General features: G+C 56.5%; 1 protein-coding gene across 2 annotated transcripts in view; it reads right to left on the bottom strand.

Moving 5' to 3' along the window:
• Positions 1-23,988, bottom strand: part of PHACTR3 (phosphatase and actin regulator 3) — a 205,860-nt gene extending 181,872 nt beyond the window's left edge. Inside the window, exon 1 of one of the 2 annotated variants that reach the window (XM_036901853.2) lies at positions 23,810-23,988. In XM_036901853.2, the coding sequence (XP_036757748.2) occupies positions 23,810-23,927 (118 nt within the window). In that variant the 5' untranslated portion in view covers positions 23,928-23,988. Of the gene's footprint in view, positions 1-6,561; positions 7,047-23,809 lie in introns of those variants that run through there. The other variant, XM_036901852.2, reaches the window with a different exon arrangement.
• Positions 23,989-25,200: the final 1,212 nt, after the last annotated feature.

Raw genomic sequence — 25,200 nt, 5'->3', positions numbered from 1 at the left:
GTGGTTCTGGGGCAGCGCAGTGAGGTCTGGAGCCAACAGCTGGGTAGAAAGCCACCCGCCCACACAGCCGGCGGCCACTCCATCCAGGTCAGCCGGAATGTGAATTGGAACCCGAATCCTCCCCTTCTTTCTCATCTCTGTGTCCTGAGGAGGGACCCCAGAGCCTCAGCACCCCACCCACGCCGCACAGGTGGGGATGAAGCACAGCTGACCAGCATGGCCCTGACATGGAGCCAGTCACCGGGGCTGTCCCTCCTATGCTCCCCACGCTCTGCATGACAGCACATCCTACCCCTGAGTTCATGAACAGGCGCTGGGATTAAATCAAGGTAACAAGAAGATGACGGAGCAGACGCTTGCCTATTACTGCAAAACCAGTGGCCGGCGCCTCAAAACTGCTACAGACAATAGCGCAATAAGCCTACCATCAGGTGACATTAAGGTTCAGATAGGTAAGGTGATGCCCCAAGGTCACACAGCTTGCATGTGGCAGAGCCAGGACCTGGACCCAGCCAGCCAGCTCCAGGCAAAGAATCGCCCTGGATGTCACTACCCTCTTAGTCAAGGGGACCCATCGGCCTGGGCTAATGTGGCACATTTTAGGGTCTCTGGAGAAGTTCACTGAATTGAGATAAATCAATCCTGTGTGGATAAGAAATGATCTCTGTGGGGGGGGCTCTCCCCTTAGGACACGAGGCTGAGGGAGGGCCTCCCACTGGGGAGCCCCAGGACCATGTCAGCCACGCTCTGGCCTGTCATTCATTCAACAGTCACAGGGGGTCAGCAGAGGGCAGCACAGGCAGTAAGACAATGGGACAAGGTCCGGCCCTCAGGGAGCTTCCAGTCCAGAGAAGGGCCATCCCACAGGTCTGTCTGCAGGATGGAAGCTTCTAGAGCCTGGCTATCCAGTATGACAGCTAGCAGCCACGGGGGGGGGGAGGGGGGGGCTACTGAGCAGGGGCAATGTGGACAGTGAATCTGCAGAAAGGAAATTTAAGTTTTAATTTAGTTAATTTAGATTTAAATTGCCACAGGTAACTAGTGGCTGCTCTGTGGGACAGTGTTTCCTAGAGGAACAGGGAGATAAGCTAGTGTGTCAAATAAGCCAGGGAGACTCCTTCAGGGTGATGCACAAGGAGAAGGAAACCAGTAAAGTGATCAAGAGGAAAGTGGGGTGCGGACGGGTGAACTCAGACCCTGAAGTGGTGGCTGACCTCATGCCGACAGCCACTCCCGGACCTGGGAAGGCCCAGGGACAAACCTGTGCCTCATCACTTCCGCCCTGCACCCAGGGGAGAAGGCGAAAGGAAACAGAAATTTCAAAAGCATCTGAGCACTTTTTGTAATGAACATGCAGTGCTTTTAAAATCAGAACAGAACTTAAGTTTTTAAACTCTGTATTTTATAAAGCACCCAGCGTTTATTTTTAATAGCCCTGTGGAAGTTGACAAGGTAACTACTGCCTAGCTGTACTGCTAATTAAGCCGTGTAGACACTCGCAAGGGGCCAGAGGGGGTCCCCAGAACTCAGGACTCAAGCAAGAGGGCGCTGGAGTGAACCGCAGGAGGCCTGAGCTATGGAGAGAGGTGTCCCCTGTCCCCACCCAGGAAGGGGTGCCACTGAAGGGCTGAAGCAAAGGACAGGTTTACACTTTGGAAAACCTCTGTGCTGCAGGAGAAAGCGCCGAGGAAGGGAGGAGGCCCCAGCTCAGTGCGAGGCGTCCAGGAGAAGGTGGCGGCCAGCCTGAAGCCAGCGTGGGACTCCAGCATGGGACAGGCTGGGTGCAGACCACAGAGAGGGTGGCGTCAAGGGAAGGAGGTGGGCTGGCGGGAGAGGAAGCAGTGGGCCTCTGGCGTGCACCTCGGCCTACAGGAGGGCTGATGTCAGCAGGAGGGGCCAGCGTGGGCCCTGGGCAGGACTCTGGGGTGGAGATGTGCTGGTGTGTCTGCAGCTCAGGGGGGAGCATGCTCTGAACGGCTCCCCCCTCCCCTCCCCTCCAGACGATAAGGCAGGGGTGGGCCAGCCCCGGAAAGGTGCTGCCGCAGAACCCTGGCCACCCCTGGGCTGTGAGGCCCCACTTTTTCACGGAGGCCTCGTCCAGCTGCAGGAGGGCTGCCGCCCCGCCAGCCACAAGCCTCATCAGCTAAGACACTGGTGCCAGGTCTGTGCCCATCTGTGACACAGACGCTCAAGCTTCCTGCATGTGAGGTCTGTGCTGGGCTCTGGATTTCGAAGGGGCAGCCCCCAGGGAATGAGAGAGACCAGAATCCCAGCTAGTGAGGCGCACGGTGGGCAATCATAGCGGAAGATGGGGCTGGCTGGCAGGGCATAGTCACACTCATCTACCGGTGGGCAAAGAGACCCTCTCAGGAGGAAACATCAGTCCAAGGCCCAGAGGATGGGAAGGGGTCAGCAGGATGCAGACGTCTGGCGTTCAGGAGCCAGAGAGATCAGGGCAGGACCCACATGGGCCCTCAGACACCCACGTGGACACACTTGGAAGTTGGCAGCTAGAGATGAGGCCGTGGCTGAGGGCTACAGCTGTAGGTCTCCAGTGTGGTCACCTGACCAACTCCATCAGCATCCCCCAGTGATTTGTTAGAAATGCACATTATCGGGCCCACCACTGGGGTTGGGGTTACCAGCCTTCCAGGTGATCTGGTCACTCAGGTCTGAGAATGAGCAACCCCCTGGGGGACACTTGGCAGGGTCTGAAGACACAACTAGGGGCTGAGACACTACTGTCAGCTAGTGAATAGATGCCAGGGATGCTGCCAGACACCCCACGATGCACAAGACAGCCGCTCAGCACATGCCCTGGCCACAAACATCAGCAGTGTTGAGGTTGGGAAACCCTGCCCCAGGTCAAAGTCTCCCCCAGCTGGTTGCGCATCAGACCCTTCTGAGCAGAGTCTTTGAAAAGGCAAATCCCAAGGCTCCACAGAAATATTTTAAAAGCTGTCCCCGGTGACTCTCGGCCCAGTCTCCATGCTGGCACCTGGGAGCTGGGGAGACACCACTGGGAGAGGGGAGGCAGTGGAGACAGCACCATGGGAACCCAGGAGGTGCTGGACAGGGAGAAGGAGCTGGCAGGGCTGGGAGCCCGGGGACAGCCACCGGTCAAGGCCAAGGAAGGAGGGTCAGAGAGGGACAAGGCTGGGGAAGGGTCAAGGAGGAGGCCACAGACCAAAGCCAGGGCGGACCCCAGGTGTGGAGGGCGAACACCCCTCCCAAGGCCCAGGGGCCAGCAGAGGAAAAGGAGGCAGAACTCGGCGCAAGCACGGGCCTCTCAGGAGGAAAGGCCCTGGGATTGCTGCCTGACCTTCAAAATCTCTGCTTCTGGGAGAAAACCTGCCCATGGCTGTGGGCACAGAGTGAGGGTTTACAGACTGGGGCCTCGTAAAGATGCAGAGAGTCATTAACGGAGCGGTGGTGTGGAGTGCATGGAGGGGTCAGCCTCCGGGGGATTCTGTCTTCCTGCCACAGTCCATGGCCACAGGCAGGACTACTGAGAGATCTAGTGTGCTAATAAGGCCACAAAAAGACACTGGAGCTCACCAGCAACCAAAGAGCCACAAATTAGCACAATGAGCCACCATTTGTCACCATTAGTGTGAGAGAAAAGCAGACTGATGGGTGACCCAGGTGGTCGGCAAGGCTTTGGAGGGAGAAAAGGCATGCTCAGAATTCCAGAAGGACTATCAACTGGCACAGTTTGCAGGAGTGCAAAATGCCACAAAAATTTTAAATACGGGTCCCATGTGACCAAGAGATCCTACTAGATGGGACACACCATGGAGGAAGTTCACCCGTGAGCACCGGGAGGCACTGCCTGGGTACCACTGCCTGTTGCCTATAATGGGCAAAAACTGGAAACAACACAGATATCTAAGAGCTAAACTGAAAAATATACTCTTGGCATAGAATGAGGCTACTGAAAGAGAGAGGGAGATGGAGATACGCTTGGAGGAAAGACCTCCAAGCCCAATGTTGAGTAGAAGCCACAAAAGAACGTTTTATACAGCGTATTACCACTGGGGTTTTCTTAAATGCCTTTTTCCAAGAACATATAGACATGAACATGTAGGAAAGGTCCAGAACTTCTCCACTGAACCCCTGACAGAGATAACCTCTGGAGAGTGGGAGAAAGGGGTGTCAAAGCACAGATTACCCTTCCAGTAACATTCTAAGTTTTCACTAAGAGAATAGTGATGCATTAAAAATGCATTTGGGGGGAAGGGTAAATGCAACTTTGGGCTGTTTTATAAAAACATACGGTCTACACAAATGGAGGTGGCTCTTCTACTTGACTTTGTACCGGGTTATTTCACAACTGGCACACAGGCTTCAGTTTTTAGGAGAAGCTCTTCAGAGTAGCAGGCAGACAAGGGCTGAGACTTTCCAGCCCAGGTAAAAAAATTACTCAGGCTGGTACAACAATTAACCTAAAACACCGGACTCTCTGAAAGCCCCAGTAACATGCATTCCAAGAAGATCCCATCAGGCCTGGTGAGTAGCAGACTCTGATGAGCCATTTGGAAAAGAATGTTTAAATACATCTGTCCAAAGGGTGGCATGCCTGTCATCAGAAAGGAGTGAGTCCCCTGTCAGAGGAGGTGTACAAGCACTCTCCAAGTAACCAGCAAGGCAAGGATAGAAAATGCTTCCGTCGCTCACAGTGCTGGCTTCAAGCTCCTGGGTTGCTTCCACCTTGAAAATTTTGATTCTCTTTCTGCCAGAACTCGGCTTAACACAACCCATAAATACTTAATGGCTTGATGCCACTCGCAGAATTATATGCACTATCGACTTCTCACCTCAGACATGTCTGCTCAGGGTCCCATTTAACCATCTGCACCAGAGACTGACTGAGGCATCTGTCCTCCCGTGGAATCAGTTAATTCCCGGCACCCGAGCCCTTCCACCACTCTCCCTGGTGGGCCGGCACCAGCCACAGGCCGAGGCCTCACTTCCCACCCACAGAGGCATCAGCTCGCAGACGGCCAAACGGCTAAATCCTCCATAATTTCCGTTTCAAGTTTGCTCCCTTTTACTGCCAGGGAGACAAAAGGAGCCTGGAAGGATTCTCTCGTGACGAGCCACTCAACTTCCATAATTGGAACAAAATCATGGATGTGCACCTCCAACACAGAGAAAACCAATCCATCACGGAGTGCTGAAGGCTTAATCCCCGATTTCTAATAAAAGGATTAATTAAAGCCTTAAGGGTCTGCTTATGGCGGCTCTGCTTGGAACTCCAAGGAAATTAACTTGCCCTCCCAGATATAGAAAAGCCAGGGATTTCCTCGGCTGGTACCTTAGTTTGACCAACTGACACAGTCAATAATCCTAACAAAGAAATCTCACAAGCCTTGCGTGCGTTTATTGTTTAAAATTTCAAATTGGTGCCCACAGAGCTGCCTTGAATGGGTCTTTCTTTGTTGTCTGATACTAAGCTCCAGTGTGTTCCAGAAAAGTGCAGGGATCCCTACCCACGAGGCCAGCGTTCACCCCAACCCCAGGGATTATCTTGACTTTGATGCCCACCATTTAAGTGCTCAAGTCCCCATTTGGGGTCGGTGCATTTAGAGAGAGGAAGTCTTCTAAAGAAGGTAAGGGCAACTTACTGTCAAAACAGAATCCGTGAAGGATTGTGCCGCTCTAGGATAGGAAATTGAGTCCTATGGCTTGGTACCAAAACACCAGCTTTGATTCTTTTTTTGAACCCTACATTACAGAAGCTCAGACTTCTCCCTGTGAAGTGAAAATTGCCTTCTGGTGGAGAAAGGTTTTAATGATCACTTTGCTTCCTGCGTCTCCATGGTGACAGGGCGCGCGCAGCCCACCCTCCTCCTGCTTTATTAGGCCTTTCTTCCTCTCCGGAAAGTAATCAATCAAGCCATATAGACGCCTTTGAAAACCGGATTTATCACCTAGACAATCGACGCTGCGGCGGGGGTGGCGGAGTGGACAAAGTCCATATAATTTAATAAAATCGGGCTCGGTGCTGGCACACGCCCTTCACCTCCCTGCCTGCATCTCTGCCAGGCACACCTGTCCCGGGAGGCAGGCGGGCGCGCCCAGGTGCGCCAGGCCCGGCTGCGGTTGGGCGCCCGGCGTGGAGCCCCGGCGCGGTGGCCGCCGGAGCGCCGCCCTGCCCCGCAGGGACGCTCAAGCCGGGGCCGTCGGAGCTGGGACCCGGGGGGGAAGGCAGAGCTCGGAGCCGGCGCTGGCGGAGGCGGCCCCGCTGCGGCTCTTCCCCCAGCTGGCCAGCGCCCGAGAAAGGGAAGCCCCCGGAGGGGACCGCGGAGCCCGCCGAGCGGCAGGGGGGGCCCACGCGGGGCGCCGGGCTCCACCCGGGAAATCGGCTCCCTTCCGGACAAAGGGCTCCGCGGCGCCCCGGCCGCGCTCCTGGGGAGGGAACTGCGGAGCCCGAGCGCCCGGTCCTGGCGCGGCTCCCCAGACGCAGACCGGGGCGCCGACCAGGGACGGGGAGGGGCGCCCAGGGCCAGTGCCCTCGCCGCCCCCGCCCGCCCGGCCGCCCCCGCCCGCCCCCGTTACCTGGGGTCTCGCCGGCGTCCGCGGAGGAGGTGGCTGAAGGGTCGGTGAGGACGCTGGGGTCACTCTGCGAGCGGCCCCGCGACACGAGGCAGCCGCTCCCGTCCTCGGACGCGGCCATGGGCCTGGCCGGAGCGGGGGCGAGGCGGACGGAGCCGCGTGGAATCAGAGCATCCGATGCGGCCAAGGTCACCGGCGAGGGGTCTGGAGGGGGCGTCTTTTTAAAAAGGAAAACCAAAAAGGCCAGGGGAAGGGAAGGAGCCACGGACGACGCCGGGGCCGACTTCGGGGTGCTGAGACAATGGCCTCGCGGCTGCAGCCAAGCGCATCCCGGCGTGCGCGGCCTCGCCGTTATTTATTCGTGTTTATTCCCATTCTCCAGTCTCTATTCCAGGAAAAAAAAAAAAAAAGTTGAACCAGGAAATAAAAACTTTTTCTTGTCTGTGTTTATTGGTGCTTGGGGCAGGGGGTGCTGTCCAAGAATTTCTGGGGGCACTCCCTTCCCCCCACCCCACCCCCCACCCACCCCGTAAAAAAAGGAAAAAAGAATCTTTGCTCTTGCAATTGCTTTAATCTGAAAGCTGTTCTTTGAGCATCTGTTGGAAAACATTAGGATTCTCCCATCATGCCGCGCGAGAGGAGCATGACGTCACGAGAGGGGAGTGAGGGAGCGGCGACGGGCAGGGTCTCAGATACCTGGGCTGCGCGCCACCGCCCTGGGGAGGCGGGGCGGCGCCGGAATTACGTAGGGCAGCCCACCCCAGCCCCGCAAGCACCCGGAATGCTTCCTCCCCGCCGGCTCGCTCTCTCCCTCCCCAGCAGGAGGGGAGGAGCCCCTCGGAGGCAGGCCTAAGGTCCCCAGCAGCTTCGGGCAGCAGGTTTGCCGGCCCGGCCCTTCCTCTCCGGGGATAAGGAGGCCGGTGGGCCCTCCTGCCAGGCTCCACCGTGGGGGTGGGAGGGCAGCACTTCAGAGCTTTACCCTGCCACCAAAGCCCCCTCCCCACTGTGCATCCTCCTTCCTCCCGGCCCTCAGCCCCTTGCCCGGGAGGGGAGAGGCAGGAGAGGCACCTCCTGTCTGTCCAGGGAGGTCTCCCCAGATGCCTTCATGGAGTGGGTGGGGCCAGGCAAGGGAGGCGACACCTTCTAGGGCCGCCACTGACAGAGGTGTCCTCCAAGGTGCTAATGAGCAATCGCAGCATTCTAGATGGCAGTGTGGGGAAGTGCGGGCAACTCCAGGGTCTCCAGCTCACGCCTTGGGGACAGGGGTGGTAAGGAAGAAAACGAAAGCCCAGTACAGGGACACAGAGGGGGATGCTGGGTCACACAGCCTGGTCTGCACAGGTTCCCAGGGAAACGGGCATTTCAGCAAATGCCTGGATGTCAGGGCCACAGAGACACTGGGACAGAAATGCTCCCAGCCCAGGACTTGCTGAGTGCAGCCCCAATGGGCACGACCCTATCTCGGCCCGTCAGCAGCCCTGGGGGGTGTGGCACCCACACTGCAGACGATGACACAGGCTCAGAGGGAGAGCTTGCCAGGGGCCCCACAGCTGGTCACAGCCGAACAAGGACCAGGACCCTCCTGGGCTGCCCCTTCGTATCCAGCCGGCACCTAGCAGAGGGCTGGGGTGCAGCGGGAGCATGCTGGCTGTCAGACGGACCCCAGTGAAGGGCGGAGGACAGAACTGGGATGTGGGGAAGTAACAGAAAAGCTCCACACAGAGCTCCGGGCTCTCAGCAGCAGTTACCTTCAGAGAAAGCATTCATTCATTCATTCATTCATTCACACAATCTGCAGAGAGCCTGGTATGCCTGGCACCATGCCGGGCATTAGGGCTCCAGCAGTGCAGATGCAGAAACAACCCGCAATGTGTCTTCCAGGACTGCAGGGGACGGGAGCTGAGATGGTCACCAATAAACCAATAGATGGCCCCCAAAACATTTCATTACAGTTGGCAGTTAAAACTGAGACACAAGAAATTGGTAGGACATTTTACCAAATGCTTTTATTCACATAAAAACATGCTAGGTGATAATGTGCCCAGCTCTGGGCTGAGCGCTTTACTGAGTGGTGTCATGTTTTCTCATCATGTCCTTCAGGTGCGAACCACCACAGTCGCCACCTTAGAAATGACAGCAACTCAGAGATGTGGGGGCACCTGCCCAGGTCACAAGCCAGATGTGGCAGGGCCAATGTTCATGGCCCAGAGTCCCTCCAAGTGGTTCCCAGGCAGCTCCCCCACCCCGATACACACCCAGGCCAAGTCCTGGCCCCACAGGCAGGTCTCAGACACCCTTCCCCAACCACACCATTCACACCTCCCACACCCAGATGAGAAAGCCTGCAGGTGGCCCCGCCAGCAGCAGACAGAGCTGGACTCGCAGGTGGAGGGAGGGCTACAGCCCAGGGACACCTGGGAGAGAAAAAGGTCACACCAGAGGCTTCCAGCTATTGCTACTCACCCACCACTCGGAACCTGTATTGCTACCGACAAGATTTTTCTTTAAATAACTCTTTGCACTTAAATGCTTTTTGAAGGAAACCATCCCTACAGTGATAGAAACACAGCCTCCCTGTCTTCTGCGGCAAGGACCACAGTGCGGACCGGAGCTCCCACTTTGCTGAAAAGGAGCTGAGCAAGGGGGGGAGAGTTCAGGCCCCCAGGCACCAAGCAGAGATGTTCTCAGTGCTGCCAGAGGACAAAGAATGGGACGAATCCTCTACAGAAGCCAGTGCTCCTGAATCCTTGTCTGTGAATCACCTAAAATCATTTCTAGCCCCTTCCGTCTTTGCTGCAATGCCGGATCCCGGCTCTGCCAAACTGTATGCGTGGGGCTTTAAAAGCATAAAAACGGGTAAGACTCAGCACTTGCTCCCAGAGCTCATGTGGAATGGGGAGGCAGAAGACAAGGGTACAACCAACACTGAGTTATTAAAAAATGTATGTTAGAAAAATATTGTGATTTGTTAGAGCTGCTCAGGCATGGTTCTATCCCTATATTTTTCTCTGACTTCAAAATGTTCCATAATAAAAATAGTTTAAAATTTAAAAAAATTAGCAACTCCACCTCTACTGACCACAGAATATAGTCTCCTGGTGAAGTGCGTACAGGGGAGACACTGGCCTTCCAAGTCACTCCCCACCAGAGAGCCATTCACCTGCCTCCCCACAGGGCTGGAGGTCCGAGAAGACGGGGCCCCAGAGTGCATACGAGGCAGCTGTCCACAGAAGGTCCCAGCCTCAAGGACCCTCAAAGGATCTTTGTGAAAGTCACCAGATGACCCTCCTCAACAAGATCCCTGGGAATGACTGCCGGTGAGTATGGGGTTTCTTTTTGGGGTGATAGAAATGTTCTAAAATTAGATCATGACAATTCACAACTATGTAAATATACTAAAAGTCACTGAATTTTATACTTTAAACAGGTGAGCTTTATGATATGTAAATTATTTCAATAAGAAAACAAAACGAGGCCGACTGAGGCAACCAAGCTGAGCTTTGGACCTGCAGGGTGAGTGGATTCTGCGCCCCACCTCTGCAGAGTATAGTCACACCTGAAACCCCTCCTGCCCCCTCCACCCAGGGGCCGCCCTTCTGGTCCTCGATCAGAAACCCCACAGCTGTTTCCTAACTCCAGGCAGTACCGACAACCTTACCACAGTGGCCTCAAAGAGCTACAAAGGGCCGAAGTCCGTAAAACTCATCCCTTCAAAAAATACAAGGGGGTGAAGGCACAGGGACGGTATCATCTGCCCACGACAGTCAGGAGGGGCGTCTTGGCAGAGGTGCCCTGAGGCTGGCAGAGCCGCCCCAACTTGTGGGGGAGAGTCGCTCAGAGGCCCACTCCCACCCACATATCTCCAGAACTGGTTTCATTCTTACGCACAGTGCAGATTAATATCACTGTCATCTATTTTCTGAGCGTCTATCTTATGCCAAAACATGTGACTTTTGGGGAACACCCCAATGAGCAAAATATGACTGGGCCTTGACTTTGCGGAGCTTGAGGTCGGTGGAGAAGCCTGGATCAACAACTAAGCAATCAACCAATCAATCCACTGACCTCAGTGAGCACAGAGCTCAGAAGCCGAATGGGATGCAGAGGCTGTCTGAGGAAGCAGACCCTTCCTGGACTTGAAGCCTTGGTGGGGATCAACCAGACAAGTCACAGATCTAGGGCGACCAGGCAGGGGAAACTCCAGGCAAAGGCATGATGCGGGAGCAGCACAGAGCTCTGGAGTCCCCAGAAAGAGGCAGAGTGAGGGGCCAGCGCGTGAGCCAGGCTAGAGGGACAGTCAGGACCCAGACCAGGCAGCGTCTCGTGGTCCTCACTAGGAGTCTGGGTTTGTTCCAAGAATGTAAAAAGCTGCTGGAGGCAGAAATGAGCCTCCAGAGGACCCCTCTGGCTGCTGATGGACAAGGGACCCCAGGCAAGGGAGGAGAGGGGAGACGGAGAAGGAGGCTGGCAACCGTTTGGGTGGGCAGTGGGGGCGCTGAGCAGTCCAGAACCGGTGCATTCCAAAGGCGGGCCCAGTGGGTCTGTGGCAGCTAGCTGTAGAGGGGCAGGGGAGACGGAGGAGCCAGAGATGCCGTCCAGATAGTTGCTTTTTGATAACTAACTGGAAAAGGTGGTGGTGGGAGGTAACCATCAAGTGTGATATTGACAAGGGAATGGTGCTACTTCCTGGGTGGGAGGGCCAATGGAGTGGGATGGGACAGAAAGAGGAGCCCCATTTGGACATGCTGCATGACACGTGACGGACGGGAGAGTCTGCTGCCTGGCTTGACACCCACTGCGACTCACAGAGACTGTCGGCTTCCTCAGGGGGTTGGGGGGAGATGGGAGGAGCACAAGCTCTGAGGTCCCACAGACCCTCTGGGACCAGCTGTGGGCTGCTGACCCCTCTCTGGGCCCCACCTTAGAATGAGCATGGTCACTCCTGTGTGGCCATTCCAGGGGTCAAGTGGCAAGTGCTGACCCAACCCTGGTGGCACTCTCACAAGAGCCCCAGGGCCTCCAGCTTCTGAAGGCCCTGCCCCACTCAACCACACTTAAAAGGCAGCCAGCATGCAGAGCAGCAGGATTTGGAGTTCGTCACCCACTGACGGCGAGACTACAGTTTGTAGACACTTAGTTATTTCAACATTGCAGTTTTCTTCTCCCCAGCATACTAAGTACTTTTCCAGGACCCTCTCGAATTCACCCACCCCTGGACAGCTGATGGCCCAAGGCTCTAGGCTGCTGGGGATGTCAGAACCAGGGACTTTTGTCAAGTCTGTCACCCAGAACGTACCTGGCATGTTTGTTGACTGAATAATTGACTGCGTTTGTTGAGTGAATTAATGCACATGGTGGGTGGCTGATCCTAGGACACCCCTGCTCTGGGAGTGAGGGCCCAGCCTCCCCGCGGCCCGTGGCGGCTCCAGGCTTTCAGAGGAGGAGGTGATCTCCGCCCAAGTCCTCATAGGGGCCACGTGGTTTCCTCCCCTCACCCACACTGTCAGCGGGAACTGAGTTAGACCGGCAAACTCAGTCACTTAAACAGAACCGCTCAAGTCTTTCCCACTGTCCAAGCTCTTAGGGAACCAACTGCGGAGGGACAAGAGGGCAAAACCCCAGGTGGGAATCCCGAGGCCGACCTAGAGCAGGTGAGGACAAAGCGGCTGTCAGCAGAGCCCCGGCGTTAAGGAGAGGAGCCTCGCCCTCTGCCGGCCACCATGGAAACTGCACCCGGCACGGTCGCTGTGGCCCAGAGACCTGGCCTTGAACTTGGCTTCTTTCGCTCTTTGACCACATCCCTGCCGGGTCTCCACCTACAGCCATGCCCGTTAGACTACTCAGAGTGGCACTCAGCAGAATGACAGCTGTGGCTCTTTATAAACACACTCTTCTCAAATAAAGCCCTCCGCTTCGCCAGTGAAGGTCTCCATCCTCAAAGGCCTGGGCAGCCAGAACTGGCCTGAAAAGCATGCTGTGGGTGTCCCGTGACCCCTAGAGATGCCCCAGGACCCCTCAGAGTGGTGTCCACTCTCAGACTGCCTAGAGAAGCCCTTCCGAGCAGGAATTGAATACCTGGACATGAGATGGGGTTCGGTCACAGCCTCACTGTGCGAACCTGGGCTCGCCAACCTCAGCCTGGTGCACAGGTGAGGGGACGACAAAGGTCTGGGCGCTCGGCACAGTGCCCAGCATGAGGGACGCCTTCGGGTGTGCTAGCTGTCATCAACACAAGAGGCTCCCTGGGGCAAGGCGCTTGCCTTCCTTGGCTTAGCGCCCCGGGTCCATCCAGGCAGCCAGGGGACAAGCACGTGAGTGGCAGCAACGGGGCAGAAGGAACAGCCAGAGCACACCAGGCAGGGAGGAGCCCCGCTCTACAGAGGAGACAGGAGGCAGCCCCACTCGGCTCCTGCTTCTGTGTGCTCAGCACAAAGCCATGCATCTCGGGTGACCCCTTCTCCCGTCCCCAGCTGACAGAGTGGCTGCCCCCAGGAGACGGTGGCCACCCAAGGCCCCACCAGTGATGCTTTCATTCTTGGCAGGAGAAAAGATCACGAAACACTTACATTGCACAAATTAGAATGTTACAAATAAACACAAGGGCAAATTTGTAATCCTCTTCTACCATTATGCTTCTTGCCCAGAATGTCAGGCTATTTCACTCTTTACTTCCAAAAGAAGATAATTCACGTTTCAGTAACGGCCTTGGTCACCCACTTTCTCCTTCCTCCAACTCGATGTGCGCATTTTAGTATGTTTACTGGAATTACACTCTAAAGAGACCCATTTCTTTGCCATGGGAGATCAGAGGGCTGGACTGACTGACAGTCCGTAGCACCGATTTACATCACTGACAGTGTCACAGAGCTGGCAGAGTACTCTATGGGGTAACAGTTAAATACACACCGAACTTGACCTAAAAATTACAGAAAGTCCACAGCACTAGGTTTTTAGGTAGCACTTTAAAAATCCTCCTTAAGTGCCATAGCTGGAGTGATAATCCCCCAAATCCACCTGCACAAACCTATAAATAATGACATGTCCATATTTTCATAGGAGCTATGATCACATTCAGAGCCCACATTCCATGAGGACTGATAAGCACTTTAAAGTGGTGGGTCTAGTGGGATTTTCTATTTGGGAGCAATTAGATTCTGGTGCCTTCACAGGTCTCCACTCTGGACTATTAACAATAATGCCAGAGATTCCCACAGCCTGTGGCGGGACAGCATTCAGTTCTGTGTTGAACAGAGGCCCGTTCAGCCCAGTGTCTTGGGAACAGAGGATCTCACCCCTCGCCTTTCTGCTGAGTTTTTGGAGGTGCCTGATTCTTTTCAAGGGCTACTTGGGAGACCCATGTGTCCACTCATACTGTGGCACAAAAGGGAGTCTCAGGATTTTAGGGGAACAGGCCCTGGGAAGCTGTCAGCAGGCAGGAGCGAAGGGGCAGAAATCTAGAGTGGGGCTGGCTCTGCTCCCACCGGAAACTGCAAAAGTGAAGAGCTGATCCTTCATTCAAAAAGGCACAGGCTGCAGACCACAGACCCACCAGGCTTGATCCAAGGGAAACGTCCTCAACATAAGGGCCTGTGTTGGGTTTGACTGATGAGTCACTCATTCATTGATTCATTTGTCCATTCATTCATTCATGGTATGTCAGGCAATGTGGGAGGGGCCCCCAAGTGCAGCACATACAAAATCCCTGGGGTGAGAGCATGGGGCTGTCTGAGAGGCGGAGGAGGGCTGGGTGGCTGGCGAGCTGGGTGCAGGGTGGCATGCAGTGAGGCCAGGCCACAGAGCACCAAAGGCTGCATGACCCCTGGGGCAGAGCATGGATGTCATCCTGGGAGAAATGGAAACCCCAGGAGGGTCTTCAGAGGAGAGAGACAGGATTTACCTTCTCTCGGATTATGAGGCCCCTGATGGAGAATGAAGTGCAGGGACAAGAAGAGACTGGCAGGCCGGGGGTGTGCAGGGGCCACAGTAGTGGCAGGGAGCCATGTGGATGGAGGTGGCCCTGAAGGGGTGGTGATGGTGGAAACACAGGGCAGACAGGGCAGACGGAACCCAGGGGCATTAAACTACCTTCAGCCAACTCCTTATTCAAAGGTGCCCTGCAGCTAAAATCATAATAGAGACAAAATTTCCTTTGCATGATTACTGTTAAAATTGATGTTTACCGACCGACTTATGCACCCTGCAAGTTAGAGGAAGGTTTTCGTGAATGTCAGGATTCCTCACAGCAGGCCTGGCTGCCCTGCTTCTGTACACTCGTGGTCACAGCGTGGTGGTGTCACTGTGCTCAGCAGCTCACTGTGGGCCAGGCCCTGGGCTGACGCACATACCCACGGTGTGGACAGCAGAAGGCCAAACGTCAGGATTCCTGAGCCCAGCCCTCCATCAAACACTACCGCAGGCACTGCTGTGGAGGCATCTGTGGACGGGATGGGGGATACTCAGCTGGCCTGGAGATGGGGTGTGACCCTGGGTGGTCCCACGGCCCAAGGGGCCAGACCAGGGAATGCAGGGGCCTCTAGAAGCTGAGGACCCCTGCTAACAGCCAGCAAGGAACAGGAGGTGCCCTCTCTCTCAGCTCCAGGCAGGAGTGAGGGCCTGCAGACACCGTGATTTCTGCTGGGGTGTCCAGAGCAGAGGACCAGTGGAGTCCACTGGAAGGTGTGGGAAAATAAATGGATGCTGTTCTGGCTGTGAAGTTCACGGTCACCGTTCCAGCAGCCATGGAAAACAAATCCAACGTCCTCCCTTCGATCGTCCTGAGGGGTGGAGGGCACCTCGGTGTCACCTTCCACCTACAAGGAGAGGAGATCAGAGGGGAGGCCACCAGGCAGCTGGTGGAGCCAGCCTAACTCCCAGGGTCCTTTCCCCACCTCTGCACGACCCTGTCCCACTCCTCCCTGCGTAGGCACGGATGTGGGACAGGCTCAACTCAAGGAAAAATACACAAAAGAGAGAAGGAAAAATACACAAAAGAGAGAACAAGCCAGAGAGGAGGACAGGTGTTGAGAGCTACGACGGCACCCACCTGCAGGGCACAGAGTCCCACCGGCGGGGCTCCTTCCTGCCACCAGCCTCCGGGTTTCCGAGGGAGGTACCTCTAGGGCACAGATGGAAGTGGGTATCCAGGAAGGATCCAGAGCTAGGCCCTGAGAAAGGCAGTCCTTCCAGAAGAAAACGTAGAGAATATGACTTAGGAGGCAGGAGAGCAAAACAGCTAAGAATCCAGAATGAGCCGGTTCAGCTCCATGGCCGTGTGACCTGGGACAAGGCCCTTTGACCTCAGCAGGCCTCGCATTTCCCCACCTGTGAAGTGTGGTCATGCCTCCTATAGGCCGAGCAGATGAGAGCGGCACTGGGGCTGGCGTGAACGCCACCAGCCCTGCAGAGGGCATTTCAGGGTGGCGTCTCTCTGGTCCTGCGCTGCAGTGACTGTCATGCAAACCCAGCACAAGTGACAGCTGGGAAACACACGGCGCTTTCTTCCATGACCATAACTCTCCCAAGTGGAGAGCACCTCAGTCAGCCAGTACGAGGGCCGTCTCCTCCCCATTCTAAGTTACCCCAATGTTTAACTACAAGGCAAAACACTGGAGCTAACTTACCGAGATGTTTTAGTGGATTATAGGAAACCGCATGGGCAGCAAAGCCATTAACATAAACGCAGAAGCGGAAGTTCACGGCGCGCCTCTAACGCACCAGCCGCCTCGTTCTCCAGGTGCCAATCACAGCAGAGATTCAGCTGCAGACGACGGGGAGTATTTGTTTTTTCCAGCTGCTTTGGACCCTCCTAAATGCAGAGATGCGTCCTTGACTGTTTAGGCGCCCACCCAGCATGGCCTACTCGGAGTTCCTGCTCTTTGGCTCAGCAGCGGTGACCCCACCATCGAAATGAGTAACGCCCATTACTCAGGCGGCTGGGCATCCAACTTCCAAGACTGTACCTCTAGCTGGGCAGGGGGCACAGGGGAGCAGGAAAAGGTGGGGACGCTCTGGCTGAGGCTCACCTGTGGGTGACTGCCCAGGCAGCTCATGCAAAGGGCACGGGGTCAGGCCCGGACAACAAGCCCAGGCTGGCCTGTGCAAACCCACTACACGTTTTGTGTTAGAAATGCGTGTTAAAAATTCAGAACGGCCTAAACATCTGATGTGCTTTCCGAGGAACACGGGAGCCTCTCAAGAGAGATGCACAGGGAGGCTGCAGGCCCCACCCCTGCAGTGCAGGAGGGAACATGCTGCTGAATTTGGAGATTCTCCTGCTAAAGGCTCTCCTTTAGGTGGAAGCCAGAGGCTCCATGGAAGAAACTCCTGGGAAGCTCGTGAACATTCTTGCCAGGGGGTGAGAAAGGGGTTTCCCACTGCCGACCTGGCCAATGTGCTCAGGGAGGCTTCGGAATTCACGGACACCTATCACGGCCAGGCACTGGGCCCCATGCAGCGTGGTCATGAGCAAGTTGCAGTTGCAATGGGTTTATATTTGGTGGGGAAGTCAGGTCGTCAGCACGAGTGTGAAGAGATGCCATGCTGGGGGTCTCCAGGCTCACCCCGGGTTAGGACTCCCAGGGCTCAGACACAGTCCTACTCACAGAGGAAGGACACAGCACGAGCAGCACGAGCAGCAAAGGGAAAAGGCACATGGGACATGGCCCAGGGAGACCAGGTGGGAGCTTCCAGAATCCTCCCAGGGGAGAGGCACTGGATGCATGCGACTCCCCCAACCATGTGTAAGTACGCATGTGAAATGCTGTCCCCCAAGGAGGCTCTTAGAGACCCAGCACTCAGGTTCTGTACTGGGGGCTGGTGCCACAGGCCCCTCTGCAGGGCACATACAAGGAGTCCACACTTCTGGAAGGAAAGAAGATGCTCAGCATTAACCATGCTGTGCAGACAGGTGAGGGGCAGCAAGCTGCTCTGGGCAGTTAGAGAAGGGGGGCCCTCCCACGGTCCAGGTGCCCCACCACCACTGAATGCCACCCTTAGAGGCAGGCCCTTCTAAGGCGAGCAGACAGGCTGGCCTGGGTGACTCTTCTTGCATAATTACACATGGCGATGAGGCTGCTCTGGCCCTAAAGAGGGGCTGCTAGGGTTGGTGCAGTAGGGGGAAGGGCCGTCTAGACAATGTGGCAGATGGTATTTCCCAAATATGGCCACAGCATTATCCCACCTCCTGGGTTATCATCACATGACTTTGCAGCTCCCCCATGGAGAGATGGGTGTCACCCCCCATCCCTGAATCTAGGGGATCTCCAAGGCTAAATCGTTAAGATGACAGAACCTGAACCTGTTTCTCCTGGGGGGCGCACTCTCAGAACCCACGTTCCCATGTGAAGCCCAGGTGGACAGGATGCAGGGCCCGGCCCACAGCCCCAGCCGAGCTCCCAGCTTACGCCCACCATGCCAGCTGTTCTGGGCCGAACAGTGTCCCCTCAAAATTCAGATACTTGGGCCCTAACTCCCAGTACCCCCAAATGTGACTATATTTGGAGACAGGGACTTTAAAAATGTGATTAAGTTAAAATGGCCCACCATTAGGGTGGGCCCTAATCCAGTCTGACTGGTGTCCTTAGAAGATGACGAGGCTGGACACACGGACATGGGGGGCACCCATGCAGAGAGGACAGAGGCCCTGTGAGGAGCTGGCCCACTGCAGCCACGGGGTGAGGCCTCAGAAGAAACCAAACCTGCCCACACACCTCGATCTTGAACTTCCAGCCCCCAGGACTGTGAGAAACATAATTCCTGTTGTTTAAGTCCCCCAGTGTGGGCCCTTTTGTTCTGGTAACCCTTGCAAAGTAATGCAGCAGCTGTATTAGGCAAGGTTCTCCTGAGAAACAGATCCAATACACAGACAGAAAGAGATTTTCATGGGAGATTGGCTGACGTGACCATGGAGGCTGGAAGTCCACGATCAGCCCTCTGCAGGCTGAAGACCCACAGCCGGCACAGGTCCACCCGAACCCAAAGGCCCGAGAACCAGGGCCAATGCCCAATGGCAGAGAAGATATATCTCAGCTCTGAGCCCCCGAGGCTGCTAAATTCCACTCCAAGAAAAGGCCTTGTAAAGACACACTCATGCCTAGTGACTGGTGTAACTAGTCACCTTTCCTGGAAATACTGCGATTATGCAAAATCCACACCTCCCCGGGTAATCTAGGTCACCAGCCTCCAAAGGGTGACGGACAGCCCAGCCCATCCTCCCCACACTCGCCTGCAGGGAGCACAGACAGGGGCCGATCCACCGGGACACGCCAGGGACCCTGGCCAGTCCCCCGGCCCTCTGGGAGAAGGCTGACGCAGGGGTGTGGGCTGTTTTTTCCTAAAATGAAATGAAATGCCACTGAATTTGGGTAGAAATCCCAAACGCAACGGGTTGCCTTACCAAAGCTCCAGCAGAGGGGCTGGGGAACCCGGTACCTGGGGTTATTTAAGAGTAAGTTAGGGAAACCACATCAAGACGGCACATGGGGAGGGTCTCCATTCTCTGAAAGCAGCCAGGGCAGTAGGGAGCACATGGGAATGCAAACCAAAGCAAGAAGGCCCTGCTTCTCTCCTGTAGGGCTGGCAAAACGTGAGAATCTGAACATGGCCACGTACCTGGAGAAAAGTGCTGCAGACACTGTGCTGGGAGTGACACCGCTGCTCTGGGAGGCCGCTCCACAAACGAAAGTTAAATGCGCTCTCCCTGGACCCCAGAAAGCCCACTTTTGGAATGTGCCCTGTAGAGATGCGCTGGCACAGAGGCACCGAGGGGCGCTGCAGGTTGCTCCCTGGGATGGCCCCCCGAGGCCACCAGCAGCAGAAACAGTAAAACAGCAGAATATTCTAAAGCAATTGGAAAGAAGCTATTAACCCAGATAAATCTCCAAGACACACTGCTGAATGGAAACAGTAAGTGTCAGAACAGGACGTGCTGTGTTCAGATGCCATTTCTCTAAAATACTTCAAAATACAGGAAACAGTCCTGTACGTTCTCTACTGACACTCACATACACATTCAAGTCAGTCTGCTGGGAAAAACCCTAAATGGTAACAGCGCTTACCTCTGGGGAAAAAGGGAGACGTTTAAGAGCCGTGCTCCAAGGAGATTTGAGCCTTATTTGCAATATTTGCACTTCACACGTGGAAAAGGTATTCATGAAATACTAGTGGAATTAAAATTTTCCCCAAAGAAACCTGTTGCCTGTGTAGGAGAGCACGTGATACGTTCACCTGGCGAACATTTATTGAATACCAACCAGAAGCCAGACCTGTTCTAGAGCTGTTCTGAGGATCACCTGCCTTTAAAACAAAATGGGAGCAGTCAGCTGTGTCATCGGCCAAGCTCACCAGCAGACAGCAGTCCTTAAGGTAATGGGGCAACAGATACTAGCGGATGAAGGACACACAGCGAGAAAACTGCCCTGGGCACCTGGGCAGGCGACAGGAGGGTCTGGAAGAGTCTCAGCTGAATCGCAAACCCTAGCAGGGTGAGGCCGTCCACTGCCACCTGGACGTCACCAGCTTTGCCTTCTCTAAGCACACAGTGTGCTGAGAAAAACAGATGCCCCCAGGATGCTTCCTGACCCCAGTGGGTTTGGAACATCAGGTGAGCACAGACCTGGGGTTCCCCCACTGCTGGGTGCAGCCAGAAGTATGGTGTTTGCAATGCCTGGCATCCACTCTCCTTCTGCCAGCATCCCCTTGATTGTTTCCCAGGGTCTCAGGCCTGGCCACTGAGGGGATGCAGACTCGGTCCCTGGCCTGGAGGGGGCCTGTGAGCTGGCCCCTGGGCTGGGCCTCAGCCGTCCAGCTTCCCCCATTCCCAGGCCACAGTGATGGGTTCAAGGGCAGGTGGTGTGACCCAGCCCGAGCCCTGGGCAGACATGGGGACAGGCGAGCTACTGAGGCCATCCACCTCTGGATTTCCAGTTTCCCAAACTGACTTTCCCGAACGGACGTGTCCTTTTGTTTCTTCAGGTCTAACGAGTGCTAAGTACAGCTGGTGGTCATTACGATTTCAAAGGAAGCGGGCAGCTCAGACCCAATCTGGGTCTTCAGATTCCCTGCCTTCAGGGAGCCCGGCCCTCCCGGCAAGCCCTGAGCTGAGCCAGGCAAACAACGCACCAAGTTTCCAACTGCCTTTCGCAGCCCCTAAAGCCACAAGTTTTAATGAGCCTCAGCTGAGACGTGTCATGATATCATCGATCACGCCTTTCCTTAAAAAAAAAAAAAAACTCATTTGGTGCAGAAATACCCTAGTACGAGTCAGCGCTTCCAAATAAGACTGGAAGAATGAGTGGCTAATTTGTTCCTAAATTAAACAGCTCTGGCCACAGAAATAGCACATTATCCCTTTAAGGCTGGGAATTAGGATCCACCCAAAGCAAGCTCCAGGAAGTAGCCACGCAAATCGAGGAAGCCAGACAGACGGAGGTCAGGGGACCTTCCCCAGGTCTGGCCATCAGAACACCAGAGTTGTGGGCAGCCCGCCTGGTTCCACCCTGGGGCCCTGGGTCCTCGCTCCAAACCAAAAAACTTGATATTTGCACTGGGGTCGGTTCTGACGCAACACTGAAATGCAACATTGAAACCCAGAAGCTCAGCCCTGCTCTGCTCGGCCCCCAACGGGGTGAGTGCCTGCAGGTGCCAGCTCCACCCAATGAAGCTCAGACTGGGGGCTGCAGGCCGACCACAGCCCCAGGCTCCAGGATCAGATTTGAACAGCCACTCTGCACACCCCAGTGGATGTCAACAGGCCCCTCCGAAGTAGCATGGCCTGCTCCCACCAGCCTTCCCACCACCCACCCCTCACCAAGCCTTGGACGGCTCCATCAACAGCACCCCAGTGCTCAGTCATGGAACTATGTGGCATCCTGGATGCCAGGCCCCGAGGCATCAGCAGGTCCTGCCAGCTCTACCACCTAAAAGTCCTGCCTTCCGCATCTGCCCTCCGGCCACTAGGACAGCACAGTGAGCTTTCCTTTACATACAGTCGGTCATGCGATTCCTCAGCCTGCAGCTTTTCTGTGGCCTCGGGCGGCATGCAGGCAACCCCCACTGCTCACACTGGAGCCCAGGGTCCCCTGCCCGCCTCGCCAAGTGTAGGCCCTCATCTCCTCTGCCCGCGGGTCTCCAGCCTCAGTGACCATCTTCATTCCCCAGTCCCACCAGGCTGATTGCTGTCTCAGAGCCTCTGGTGCTTTTCCTCCTGCCAGAAATGCTCTCACCCCCTAGCCTCACATGGTTCCCTATGTCTCCCTGTTCAAGTCTGTAGGCAAATCTCCTCTTGGAAGAACCTGCCCCCCAGCTAAAGCAGTGCCACCTGCAGTCACGCCTCTCTGTTCTTATCTTCTTCCAACATCCCTTTGCATAGACATTGTCTTGTTGTTGTGTGTTGTTTGCTTCCATGTCCACTGTCCTTCTCCCTATGAGAACAAAAGCTCCCTGAGGGCAGGGAGCAGACCTCCTTGCTCTCCGCAGCATCCCAGCATCCCCAGCATCTACGTCAGTGCCTGAACCATTTTCAGCAATGAGTAAACACTTGCTGACCCACTGCAGAAACAGCTGGCTTTCTCCTGGGCAAAAGTGGGTTAGCCCTGGCTGAGCCCTGCCATCCTTCAAGGCCAAGACAGAAGTCACAGAACTATTTTCAAAATGCCCAACAACTGAAATGAACATGTGGAGCAAGAGCTGTATCATGTCCACTGGCAGATCATACACTTGTGATGGCTCTGAATGCACTGCCAAGCAGCTGAAGGTCAGGACTGGACGTGGCCTTTCCCAAAATCCAACCCCAAATACACCTGCTGTGAACTCAGCACCCAGCATGGGTGGGGTGTGTTTTCTGGGAGGAGGCCTGCACCCATGCACACATCGGTCACCACCGTGTTCGCAGGGCTCAGCACAAGGTCCCCTGCTCAGTGGGCACTCCAGGTGCAGGATTCAGCCGCAGGAGGGCTGCCCATCCTCTGCGCTGAGGCTCCAGATGCCTCTCCACTCACCACACACCAGCGCCCCGAGGCGTCATCCACGAGCTTCAGCCTGTCAGGGCACCGCAGAGGGCCTGGTACACAGCAGGCTTCCCAGGACGCCCACTGGCCCAGCAACCCCAGCATCCCCCTTTGTTGGCCCTGTGACTCCATGTATCTCAGTCCCCAAACTTTTGCACTACTAACACTGTGAACTAGATCATTCTCTTTCATTTTTTCTTTTTTGGGGGAGGGGAGGCCGTCCTAAGCAGCATCCCTGGCTTCTCCCCATTAGGTGACAGTAGTAACTGGGGGGGGGGGGGGTTGTAACAACCAAAAACATGGGGAATGGGCAGAATCACCCCAGTTGAGCGCCCCTCGTAAGAACCACAGTGCACCTAAGCCAGACTCCCGACCGGCCTGATTCCAGAATCATCTGGGGCACAGGTTAAAAATACAGATTCCAGGAGATTCCGAGGGGCAGCCCTGGGGCATGGCCAGGAAGCGCTCTGTAGTGAGTGCCCCAAGGGAATCTTACCACAGAGCCAGTCTGGAAACTGGCCTAACTCTCCTCCTCCCACCAGCGTTCAGCCTCCTGGTCACCCACTGCAGGAGCCGCCCCCACCAACAAGCCCCGCTCTGGGGCTCTCTGGCCTCATCACCTGGACACCTGAGCCCCCTCCATGCCAGCTCCCCTCCCCGGGCCCCTCGCGGCCCGGCGGGGCCCTCCCCACTTTCCGGCTTGCTCAGTCCCTCCCGGGAGAGCCTGTCCCTTTAACTGCCCCTGGAAGCCCTCCAGGACCAGGTGTCTGACTGCAGGGGCCCTGGTCGCTCCTGCCCCGCACAGGTGGTGGCTGGCTGTCCTCCCCGGGGGGGGATAAGGGAACACGCGGGGGATTCCCACTGGGTGGGCATCACTGCTCACGTGATCCTAACTCCTGCCCCAAGTCCTGGACTCCCCCATGGTACAGATGCAGGGGCAGAGGCACGGCGAAGGCGAGTGCCCGGGGCACAGGGTCAGGGTCACGCAGAGCCAGCGGAGGAGGGCTCCACACGCGCCAGGCCGGCCTCAAGACGCCAAGGCCGGCGCTCGGGACCACTGCACGCACTGCCCTTGTCGGGGCACCGAGGCGCCCGCCTCGGCTGCAGGGACAGCCCAGACCAGGAGGCCCCCTCAGTGCTGGGACGCGGCGGGTACGCCGGCCACCCCGCCGCGGCCACGGGCCGAGCGCGGGCTCCGGGCAGGGCCGCCCCGCAGCCCAAGCCCCCTCCCCGCACTGCGCGCTTACCTGGCGCCGTGTCTCGGGCGGCGGCGGCGGCGGCGGCGGCGTCCCGGGCCCGGAAGGCGCGCAGCAGCGAGCGCACCGGCGCCGGCCAGCGGGCGCGCCCCCCGCCCCGGCCGCGCATCCCGCCGCAGGGCCGCTCGGGGCTGAGATCGCAGGGCGGCCGAGCGCGCCGAGCCCGGGGCGGCGGGAGGCCCGCGGGGGCGGGGCGGGGGCGGGGCCGCGCGCGGGGCCGCCCCTCTGCCGGGCGGGGGCGCCGGGGGCGCGGCGCGACCTTGATCTGGAACCGCCTGCGCCGCAGCGCGGGCTGCGGGGCCTCGGAGTCTGGGCCGCGCCGGACACGTGCACGGGAGGTGCCGCCGCCGGCTTAGTTACGTGGGAAAGAGGCTGCAGAGTTAGGGCCGCTGTGGGACCCAGGCCGAGTCGCTTGACCTCTCTGAGTGCCAGTGTTCTCGTGCGCAAAATGGGCTTGAGGCCAGTGAAAGGAGTTGACTGTGAGCCTAGAACGGCGCAGGGGCCTGACTCGGCCCAAGTGCAGGAGCCGCTGGGCGCTTATAACACACCCATGACACATTGTTTGCCTTCTTAGGAGCAAAACAAATATTTAACTTAATGATGAGGACCGTATGTGGGGCACCCTTGTGGCCACCAACAAGCTCAAGTACTAGGACCTCGTCAGGCCCCAAGTGCCTCTGACTGCTCCCTCTGATCACAATCCCTCCTGCACCCAGTAGCCCCTGGGGTGCTTCAGTCTTGAGAGGGCACCGCAGCCTCTGACGACCTTGAGGCAGGGTCCCTGGCTGGGGGAGTCAGAGCCCTCGTCAGCACTAAGGCCATCTTGGAGAGGTCCAAGCAGCCATCACACTGCCTGGCTCAGTGTGACGGGCTCGGGATCTCAGCACCAAAAGGAAAAAATCCCTCCCCTCGCCATCCCTGAGTGCTTCCCAAAGCCGGCTCTGCCCAGCGCCCCTGTGGTCTTCCTGTCCGAACCCAGGCACCTCCACAAACAGGTGCAATCATGGTGTCCATTCTACAGATGCAGAACTGCAGGCAGCAAAAAAGAAGGAATCGTCCCCCACATGGCTACTGAGTGCAGGGCTGGGCCTTGGATGTCCTGGGCATCCCACTCACCTGTGTCCAGCCTGGGATTCTTGTTGGCCGGCTCCCAGCAGCTCTGCCCGAATCGCCTCCTCTACAGAACTTTGTGACACAGTAGAGACACTTAGCAACTAACACTAGGTGGCACCATGCTGGACACGTTTTCGTGTCCTCTTTATAACAACTCTTTGAGGTGGAGACAAGCTCAGGAGAGCGGGAACTTGGTCACGTCCATTGCTGCACCCCAACCCAGTCCTATCTCATCCTCCAACAGCTACTATAGGGAGGAAGGCACTGCG

This window comes from Manis pentadactyla, chromosome 5 (assembly GCF_030020395.1).
Source record: "Manis pentadactyla isolate mManPen7 chromosome 5, mManPen7.hap1, whole genome shotgun sequence".
NCBI lineage: Eukaryota > Metazoa > Chordata > Mammalia > Pholidota > Manidae > Manis > Manis pentadactyla.
The sequence above is the reverse complement of the archived record's forward strand: the minus strand, read 5'-3'. Positions and strand labels throughout refer to the sequence as shown.